The 10,706-nt window shown below is 45.6% G+C and overlaps 1 protein-coding gene across 1 annotated transcript; it reads left to right on the top strand.

Moving 5' to 3' along the window:
* The first annotated feature begins 607 nt into the window (after positions 1 to 607).
* Positions 608 to 6,580, top strand: LOC119355040 (OVARIAN TUMOR DOMAIN-containing deubiquitinating enzyme 12-like). Its single transcript, XM_037621821.1, has 10 exons — positions 608 to 768; positions 2,431 to 2,605; positions 2,787 to 2,860; positions 4,512 to 4,566; positions 4,676 to 4,750; positions 5,114 to 5,187; positions 5,298 to 5,346; positions 5,732 to 5,816; positions 6,064 to 6,120; positions 6,229 to 6,580. Exons 2-10 carry the CDS (start codon positions 2,438 to 2,440, stop codon positions 6,273 to 6,275), a joined length of 684 nt encoding a protein of 227 aa, XP_037477718.1. The 5' UTR covers positions 608 to 768; positions 2,431 to 2,437; the 3' UTR covers positions 6,276 to 6,580.
* Positions 6,581 to 10,706: the final 4,126 nt, after the last annotated feature.

The following is a 10,706-nucleotide window of genomic DNA, read 5'->3' as shown; positions in this document are numbered from 1 at the left end:
AGATTTATATTTGCACCCGAAGTGTTGCATTTTACATCTCTAAAAGGCGGAAATGCATTTTTTTATCTATATCATCTGTTGGAGAGGTGTTTGTGGGCACTGAGGATGCAAAAATTAGGTATTTTTAAATCTACATTTTTCATTGGAGATGCTCAAGTGCATGCAAAAGGTCTCAATTTCCAAGGGACGAGACTTGCCTGCTCCCTCGTCGTGTGCCTATCCGTGCTCCCGTTTACCTGGCTTGATTTGATTGGAACAAAATAAGGCCCGGCCCCACCCCCTTAAAATCAGGGGAGGAGATGATTAGATTAAAAAAAAGGAAAAAAGACAGCCGTAGGATGAAGTGGGAGCACGGATGAGAGCAGGGAGGGAGCAGGCAAGCCGGATCCATTTTCAAGTGCACGTACACGCGTCACTACCGGTGCATGGCCCACCTGTCAGCCGTTCAAATAAGCCGGGCCCGGCGAATAGCAAGGGAGCCAGGGAGGTGGTGACCGGCTCTTCGTTGCTGGTCGGTGGTGGGTACGCCGTACGCGTGAGAAACCGCGGCAGCGGGCAAGAAGCGCAACCGAAGGCAACGAAATCGCAGTTCTTAGTACTTACTCCAAACAACGCGTCGCCATCCGCGTCCGCTTTCCGTTTCTTCCATTCCACCTCCCCCCACCCAAGCCCACAAAACAAAAGCGCCCCCACGAGGAACCTCGCGCGTTCCTCCAATCCCCTCCTCGCCGCCGCTCTCAAATTCATACACCGCCCCTCCCGCCGCAGGTATGCTCCCGTGCTCCAGTGCCTCTCCCGTGATCCGGGAGATATTTTCCTTAGATTTTTTGGGGGAATTTCTTTGCGCGATAGCAGGAAGAGAAACCTCGCACCGGTTCCTGCTCTACGGGGGCGGGATTGATTGGCGCGGGCCGCGGGGGTCATCGAGTTCTTAGGAGATCGATCTTGCTAGTCCGTCGGATAGAGCGGTTCTTTCGCGATGAATCCTTCCGTACAAACCCGATGCGGTCCCTGTTTTTTGCCCTACCACTCGCATCTGCTCTCGATCTGGGAATGTCGGTGGAGCAAAGGTAGCGTGTTCAGTTGCTCTATGTGCAAATTGATGTTTCCCGGTGATTAGAAGTTTCGCCCTCCGAATTTGTGTGGTCGTGGTTCGGCCACAATCAATGCGCAGAGTCAACGATTTGCGTTGTCCCTGTGGGATTCAACAGCCTGAGGTGCTAGCGGCGACTGGAAAAGGCATGTCTAATCGGAAGCCAACTTTGTCATAGCGTGCCACAATTTTTTTTGCCAAACTAGTCTAACCTTTGGGTGCACATATTCTTAGCCACACTTTGGCTTGGCCAAGAGAATCTTGCTGCACCTTGAAGTGCGGCAAAGCATGGCTGGGAACCAAACAGCCCCTAGGATTCTGTGTCTGTGTGGAAGCAATAGGTAGGCAGAATCCATTCTGTCAATTGGATACAGTTGACTATGCTAGCTCCCTTCGAGCTGCCAAAAGAATTCTCTTAGATTTTTAAGAACATATGCCTTCACTGACTTTGGAGGAGATGGCATATAAGTTAGTTCAGTTCTCTCCTGATTGGAGAGATATTGCAATGTGCCAATGTCCATGAGAGTAACCACCCAATTCTCTGCTCTATAATTATGACTCTACTAGTCCAGTTATAACATTGGAGTACTTGTTTTAAACTCAACATCCATTTCTATACTGCACAGGTATAATTAGATATTAATCATGCCACTACTTGTTTTAAGCTAGTCATCCATTTCCATTTTGCACACGTATCATCAGATAATAATTATATGCGCAATCATTGGTTCAAAGATACAGATCCAAATTCAATGTAAGTGGACAAGTAGTTATACTTATACCATATATTGTTATAACATATACTCCCTCCGTAAACTAATATAAGAGCATTTGGATCACTATTTTAGTTATCTAAACGCTCTTATATTAGTTTACAGAGGGAGTACCATATATTGTTATAACATATAGATATATGGGTAAATGCATATCAAGTGTGCCGTATGCAAACCTGGATACATTAAAGAAAATGATTACACAAATCATTATCCACCGATAAATAAGTTGATGTTAGCATGTACACATTTTACAGCTAAGTTAGTTATTAGAGGCTTCCCTCATGTGGTCATGTTCCCCTCAATTGCTGCTTTGGTGTCTGTTAAATATATGGTCAATGAAATAGAGTCTGGTTTTATACAATTCATATTTTTGTAGATTGTATCTATTTCGTATAATTCTACATTGCTGACATTATGCATAGCTGTGCCTAGAAATTACACTCTATTTTCGACTTTTTGCTGATATATTTCATATTTGTTTGTCTATAACATCTGAATTTATACCAATACATATTGTTGAACATTATTTAAAGTTCATTTTGTCCTGTTTTTTACCTATAGGTTGGGCATGACGCATATGTTTCCAAATGGAGGTGCCTCGTCCAGCTCAACCTCTGTGAGCAGCCAGAGGAGCGAGACAGATGATGACAAGATGATTGCAATGGTTCTTGAAGAAGAATATGCGAAGCTAGATGGTGCTATGGCCAAGCGCCTTACGAATTTGACATCTATTCCTGTAAGATATTGCATGCCTGCTGTGCTATTTACTTCTGTTACCCTTCCCTTCCCTTGCTAGAACTGTTAAATTTGTGTTTGTCGGGCAGTCTTTTTGTTTTTCTCTACGGTATGGTATTGGTTAAATAAAATTAACTGTGTGTGCTTGTTACCTGAAATTCCTTACTTTGGCACATTGACAGCATGTTCCCCGGATTAATACATACTTCCCAACATATAGTGATGCCACCATGGATCATCATCGTCTTCATGACAGGTAAACTTTGATGATTCTTACATGCTTTACTCTGGTACAGTTTTCACTTCTGTTCTTGCAAAGTTGGATGATTCCATCCTTTCACAGGATTCTTTTGGTAAACATTTGGGCATGTATTGAGAGTCCAGAAGTCGGTCATAGCTTTACAAGTCCATAGCAGTTGAGCCAAAGGCTAAAAGCATTTAATTTTTTAAATGAAAAAACATGTTTATTTTGCATCACATTGGGGATTCTATGTCAGATTTTTTAAAGGCGCCAGGGAAAACTATGGGGCTCGGTTTGGATGTAGATATTGAAGCGCTCGGCATTGCATTGCCTTCAATTCCAAATATCTCAGGACATTGGTATTGAGCTTCAAGGCCAATACTAGTGTTTGGTTGTTCATATATTTGGCACTTGGAATCCAAGGGGGCAACCATTCCAGTTCTTGTTTGGATGGACAACGAATGGAATTGCACATTTATAAGAGTATGAAGAATATACTTTGTTGTACAGTTTGGAAATCAAATCTGCACATCATGCGCATAAATTTTATCAACGCTGGAATGCCCTGCCTTTTCTTTACTTGATCTCACATTGCTCAGTAAGCAAGAATATAGTCAAACGATAGTGCCCGGTGAATTCTTCCTCTCACGTGCGTGCAGCACAAAGAGGAAGCATTCAAAGCTCAAATAATTGGGCCAGCTGACCAACAAAGCAGCTTCATACAGAACCGGGCAACACCGATCTTTTTCTAATGCAATCGAAGCTCAAATATTCGTAGCAACCACAGCGATAATTAACATCTAAGAATTAATGGGGCAGCAGGAGAGGATGTGCAGGGATGGGCGAGGGGATGCTGCCGTGGGGTGCAGGACGAGGTAGCATGCTCCATTAGAGGGGATGCAGTGGAAAACACATCTGGGTGAGAGGGATGCCATGAGGAGGAATAATCTACGCATCTGCGATGTAAGGAGGCACAGTGGCATGTTCTGGGAGAGGCACTGCAAGGGGATGGCCGGAGGGATGAGGGCCGTGGCGAATCGGAAGGAGGGGTCCTGCAGGGGAGGGATCAGATATGGAGGCCACGTCAACAACCACGGAAAGAGTAGTGGGACATCGGGGGTGGACAAAGGACTGTTGTGGAGAAGAAAGAAAGGAGCACCTCCCTGCGCCGCCGTGGACCTCCGCCTGGGGTGTGTCCTTCCTCGGTCTCCTGATTCCTCCCATGTGGTCGCCATGCTCCTTTTCTTGTACAGGATGGAGCGAATGAGCAAGGGATAGAGGATTTGGCCAAATACAGAGCACTGGGGCTAGCGCGAGTGTTCGGGAGAAGGTTATGATATCGAGCCTGGATATCCAGGCTACCCAAAGAGCTGTCGGGTCAGGCAAATGCCAATGCCAAATTCCGGCCTTGAATGCCAACATCCAAACGGGGTGTGGAATAACATTCTGAGTATGCATCTAAATCATATCCTATGTCCTCTCTTTGGGCATTTCAACTAAATGGTTTGCCTACATATGGGAACAGTCTTTAGCCTGTCTTTACTCACTGCACCCTACAGAAATAGCTAAGCTGGCCTCGAATCACCCACAACCTGTTTCGGTGAATTTTGCATTGCTAACACATGTATTATTCTCATAGTTCCTAATTAATGAGAATCTTTTGTAGGTTAAATGCATATGGCTTGTTTGAAGTGAGGGTATCAGGTGATGGCAATTGTCAGGTTTGTGATTTTTGTAAAGCAGAATTTGATTCACTGGATGAAATTATATGATCTTCTGAAGTTCTTACCTATATGTTTATCTAAGGATACAATTATTTTTTCCCTGTAGTTCCGTGCACTCTCAGACCAGCTATATCGATCACCTGAGTATCACAAGCATGTTCGGAAAGAGATAGTGAAGCAGGTATATCGATCACCTAGGCATATTGAAAGTACCACTTTATGTTTTTTTAACACTGGGAAGGGATCAGAAGGTCCTCGAAACTGCTGCATTTATATGAAATGACAGTATACTACAAGGAACCTGAAAGAAAAAAAATACAAACGCATCCTAAAGTACCACTTTATGTTATTGCACTCATCTTGCTAAACTGCAATGTCACACATGCATCTTAAACTTTATGGTGAATGCCCCCTTATAATTCTTTTGTGTGATTTATAAATAAGCAGATTTTCAATATTATTAGGCTATAGTTGTGTCCATATGCTGACAATTATCTTCTTTGAGACTTGAAGGCTTATGTGTGCCATTTTCTTTCTTCTGCAGCTCAAGGCGTGCAACTCTTTGTATGAGGGGCATGTCCCAATGAAATATAAACACTATTGCAAGAAGATGAAAAAGTATGCACTATTGTGGGCTTCATTTTGCTTGCAGAGTACTTCAATGAAAACAGTTCATGCTTGTGCTTTTGTATTTAATTATTCATGAATCTGAATCTCATCTTCTCCAGATCTGGGGAATGGGGAGACCATGTCACATTGCAAGCAGCTGCTGATAAGGTGAACTCTCTTTCACATTCATTGTTTCCATCATTTCTTTGCTAAACTGAAAGTTAGCTAACTTCCTGCACTGCTGCAAGATTTTCTGCCTTTTATATTACCTTTGTGTATTATTCCTATTTTTCTCGCATTCTACTGAAGTAGGAGTACAAGTTAATCTGTTCTGTTGATGGAACTTCTGATGGTCTCTTTATTGTCTCATCTGATTAATACTTTACTTGTACACCACATGTGAAATTTTAACTTGTCTCACTAGAAGTTATACATCTTTGGTGAATATACTATCACAGTATCTTAATTTTGTACCCTCAGAGGGAATAATATCTTGACAAGCTTAGCCCCATTGAGAAAGAAGACGCCTAATGTTTCTCTTTGCTTTTGGCAGTTTGCTGCGAAGATATGCCTTCTTACATCTTTCAGAGATACCTGTTTTGTTGAAATTGTTCCACAGTATCAGGCTCCACAAAGAGGTAACGTTTTGGCCTCTGCCAAGGAACAAACAAGTATTGTGCATATCTACATAAAAAGGCAGTAGTCGCAATCACAATCTTCAGTGGATTATTGCCCACATCAAATCTGTTGCACACAATTTGCGAAACATAAAATATATATCAGTTGCAGGCATCCCTAAGCATATCTGTGATTACTGCATACAACTGTTAATGAAAAAAAGTAACTGGTTATGATGGCTGACTCCTTAAGTTACATGTTTTTCAGAGCTTTGGCTAAGTTTCTGGTCTGAAATTCACTACAACTCACTATACGATGCACGAGGTCAGAAATAGAATGTCCTTATCTTTAATTGTAAGAACTGAATACATCAGTTTGTATACTATTGTATATCCATTTCTCAAGAAAAGGAAATTACTTGTTGCTTTGTAGATCTCCCGAGCAAGTACAAGCCTAGAAAGAAGCACTGGTTGTTTTAGATTCACGTGTTGCTTCAGGCTTGAATTTTATCACATGGCCTTTTCGATATTGCCGGCTGGCCACATCCTGGAGAGAGGACACCTACCTCTGATTTTCTCCACTGGAGATCTGAGTAATTGGATTATTGGATGCGTTCCTTGGTGCAGTCATATGATCACATGTAGTTCGATACTGAAACCGAGGTTGCTTCCTTGTGCATAGATATTTATACTAACAGATAGGTTGATTGTATACATGTTCGTTCATTGTTACATTTTTATGCAATGCTGCTATATGTTATTCCATTCACTTTGTTTATGGGAAATTCTCAGACTGGACTGTGCACCTTTAGTAGCTAGTAATGTGCGTGAGCATGAGACAGCTCCGCTACACGATTTCGGGGACACCAACGAGGTTACATTTTCGGGGCCTGATATCGGTACAATGCCACACACCGGTCGCATCGGCTCCCCATGAAGGCGCACAGGTTACATAGTGTGCTCACACGCATTACTCCCTCCATTCGGAAGAGCTTGTTGCAGAAATGAATTTATCTAGACGTATTTTAGTTCTAGATACATCCATTTTCGAGACAAGTAATTCCGAGAGCTTGTTGCAGAAATGAATTTATCTAGACGTATTTTAGTTCTAGATACATCCATTTTCGAGACAAGTAATTCCGAACGAAGGGAGTATATATCATGCCTAGTAGGATGCAGATGTTCTATGAGATCATGACTCCATATACATAACTCTTAACAAACTTCACCTTGCTGAAAATTCCTCAGCTTAAATTCGTTTGTGTAAGTTAAATGTACGCAAGATACATGGCGGACGGACGGCCTCCTCGCCAACCGATGGGCCCAAGATATCCCAGGCGTCGTGGGGCTCCAGGAGATTGGGCAGTACCTGCAGCTATGGCATTAGATCGAGCACACCACTCTCTCCGTGGAGCCAGACCGCTTAACCTGGAAGTGGAGCGCAAACGACACCTACTCAGCCAAATCTGCCTACCTCGCCATGGAGGACGGCCTCCTTGCCAACCGATGGGCACAAGATATCCAAGGCGTCGTGGGGCTCCAGGAGATTGGGCAGTACATGCAGCTATGGCGTAAGATCGAGCACACTACTCTCTCCGTGGAGCCAGACCGCCTAACCTGGAAGTGGAGCGCAAACAGCACCTACTCAGCCAAATCTGCCTACCTCGCCACTTTCCACGGCTCCATCGCATGCGACGCGTGGAAGCTCACCTGGAAGTGCTGGGTGCCCTCGCGTGTCAGGTTCTTCCATTGGCTAGCTCACCTGGATCGCTGCTGGACCGCCGACCGCCTCGCCCGCCGCAGCTTGCCGCACCCCGCGCGTTGCCCCCTTTGCGACCAGGCGCCCGAAACCATGAACCACCTCCTCCTTGTCGGCAGACCTGGCATGAGGTGTTCAGTTGGCTCCGGGCCCCATGCCCCCCGCCTGCTCATGAGCCATCCCTCAACAACTGGTGGCAATCCGCAAGACAGCTCGCGCCCAAGCCAATGCGCAAAGGCCTTGCTTCTGCGGTCCTTCTAGTCCCCTGGATGCTTTGGAAGCACCGCAACGACTGCGTCTTCAATCATGGCCGCCCCCTCATTGCTGACTTGCTCGCAAAGATCAAGGAGAAGGCCGCCCTTTGGGCTGCCGCTGGCGCGTTAGGGCTTAGAGCCATCATCCCGCAAATCTGGGACGTCAATTGACTATCTTCATCCCGAACTGTAACCGCCTCCCAGGAGGATTGTAATTATTAACCCCCCTTCTTTTCAATACAATGAAACGCAAGCTCTTTTGCGTTTTCTCGAAAAAAGTTTCATGTACATTGGATGAGTTTACACTTTGAGTAGTGTTACCACATGCTATTCTAGTCCTTTAATTTCTATTCACAATCAACACTAAGCAAAATTAAGTTTCTCTTTGCTCTACTTTGTGCTTCAATTTTTTTTGACAAAAGAACTATAAGAGAGACTATAGTATAATTGGTGCAACAAACCCAAATTGCAAGTATCATGCCTTGAACTAGGGGGGGTGGGAAGGCATCTGTCCCTTTTCACCACTAGGCTATGCCTTAGTCCGCGTCACACATACAAGTTACCTGAACTCAACATGATTGCTCTTTTATTGTCTGTCTATATCTTGAAGAAATTTCACTATTACTTGTAGCAATCCCGATAACATCGAAGTTTGATAAAAATACCGGAGATCCAAACCGTTCAAAGTTGCCGACAAATTTTGAGGTCCTATTTTTGTACCAAGCTTTCCGAAGTCATCTTAAGGCCACACTCCGTCTTAGAGCGGTGATTTTGGCCTTGGCGGCGAGATGCTATTCCAACATCTCCATCTCGGCCTTCACATGGCCGTGCTCCGCTTCCTTCCAAGGCTCGAGGATCAGTGACGAGGAGAGCATTGGTGTCACCGCGTCCTCCTCATCAGCTGCCAACTTCGAGGAGGGCAACACATGCAACTCTACCTTTAAGTTCATTCTAGCCAAGAGTGGCGACTTAGCGGACAACGAGGCCATCAACGACCATGGATGGTGGGCCTCAACAATAGCTTCCTAACTCATGATAGCCACGGGCTGGGACGAGGTGCCCTGTGATTCGCAAAAAATGTCTGTAGGAAATCCCCATCTCGATCAAATGACGTTGGACCACGCGGAAACGTGACAAAAGGGCATTTTTATAAGGCCACCTAGCATACTAGGGCAAAGCTAAACACTCTCTAAAATAGTGGGAAACTTGAATAGTGGGAATCAAGTAAGGGGCAGTAATTCTAAAAATTCCTTATTTTTCTAATTCTAAAAAATGACACCAACGGGCACCAAAACTCCCATTAGTGGTTACCATGTCTGCTAACAAGCTCAACGACCATAAGTGGAGGTACCCCTTCACTAGCATTTGGATATCTCGTTAGTGGAGGGGTTTTGGGCGTGTCGATACAGATTCGTTCTCCAATAATCAGCTTCTCCCAGTTTCCCCTCTGTGGCTTCGTTCCTCCTTTTTCACTATAGCGCAGTTGACTCTCAGGATGTGCTAGAGTCGATGGAAACACTAAATCGAGAATGAGCCTTGGGGGGGGGGGTCTCTCGAAAGAGACTAGCTTTCGCCAACAACGAGCACTACAAACAAAAGACACGTCCGCGACATTTTGGGCCGAACGAATTTTTTTCTGTCATACATATGACACTTCTATGACGATAATTGTGACAAAACCCGGTATCATCATAGATGTGGTGGGCTCCTACTTCTATGACAAAAAATTATGACATAAAATGGGCTTTTCATCCTGAGCGGGCCGGAGACGCAGCTGCATGACATTCTTTGGGCCGTCCATGACGGAAAAAACCGTGGTAGAAGCGAGGGGGAGGAAAATTTCGGGGAGTTCCCGGTTACGGTGGGAGGTCGGGGGCCGAGCGATGCGCGTTTCTCTCGTACACGTGCGCGCGTGTGTGCGAGGCGTTGGCTCTAACTGAACCCGAGCGAGGCGTTGGGCTCTAACTGAACCCGAGCGATTGCACTGCAGGCTACGCGTTATTGAACCCGAGCGAGCGATCGATGGCTGTTAACTGAACCCGATCGAGCGATTCCTTCGCTACTGCTGCTAACTGAAGCCGATCGATGCTGCCTCTGGATGAACAGCGAGCGTTGCAGGGGGGGTTGGATGAACATTTCCCGGTGGGGGTGGATGAACAGGACCCCGTGGTGTTGCCTCTGGATGAACAGGACCCCGATCGATCGAGCCGGTTGGGGCTGGATGAACAGACCCCGTGGAGGGCTGGATGAACAAGACCACCCCGTGGAGGGTTGGATGAACAGTAGACGGTGGAGGGCAGGATGAACAGTAGTGTAACGCCCCGAGACCGATATGCCAGGTGTCCTCCAGTTATTCGATCTTGTTGCGTTGTCATTGCTTGCGTGTCATGCATTGCATATCATGTCATCATGCGCATTTCATTTGCATACATGTTCGTCTCATGCATCCGAGCATTTTCCCCGTTGTCCGTTTTGCAATCCGGCGCTCCTATGTCACCCGGTGTCCCTTTCTACCTCTTTTTCATGTGCGGGTGTTAAACGTTTTTGGATTGGACCGAGACTTGCCAAGCAGCCTTAGTTCCCTACCAGTAGACCGCCTGTCAAGTTTCGTGCCATTTGGACTTCGTTTGATACTCCAACGGTTAACCGAGGGACCGAAAAGGCCTCATGTGTGTTGCAGCCCAACATCCTTCCAAAGTGGCCCAAAACCCACCTAAACCCTCTCCATCATCTCGGTCGTTCGATCACGATCGCGCGGCCAAAAACCGCACCTCATTTGGACTCTCCTAGCTCCTCCTATGCCTATAAATAGCCCCTCCTCTCAAATTCACGGGTCTTCTTCCCCCTAACCCTAGATCAGCTCCACCTCGCCGCCGGACACGTCCGATACGGACCGGA

This window comes from Triticum dicoccoides, chromosome 2A (genome assembly GCF_002162155.2).
Source record: "Triticum dicoccoides isolate Atlit2015 ecotype Zavitan chromosome 2A, WEW_v2.0, whole genome shotgun sequence".
Classification (NCBI taxonomy): Eukaryota; Viridiplantae; Streptophyta; class Magnoliopsida; order Poales; family Poaceae; genus Triticum; species Triticum dicoccoides.
Note: the sequence above shows the minus strand (reverse complement) of the source record. Positions and strands in the feature narration are given on the sequence as shown.

What these genes read in the sequence shown, in the direction of transcription:
- LOC119355040 (XM_037621821.1), top strand. Translation starts at nt 2,438, where the DNA reads ATGACGCATATGTTTCCAAATGGAGGTGCCTCGTCCAGCTCAACCTCT. An exon ending in CAGGTGATGGCAATTGTCAG is followed by an intron (nt 4,567 to 4,675) that starts GTTTGTGATTTT and finishes TTTTCCCTGTAG; the next exon opens with TTCCGTGCACTCTCAGACCA. An exon ending in GGAAAGAGATAGTGAAGCAG is followed by an intron (nt 4,751 to 5,113) that starts GTATATCGATCA and finishes TTTCTTCTGCAG; the next exon opens with CTCAAGGCGTGCAACTCTTT.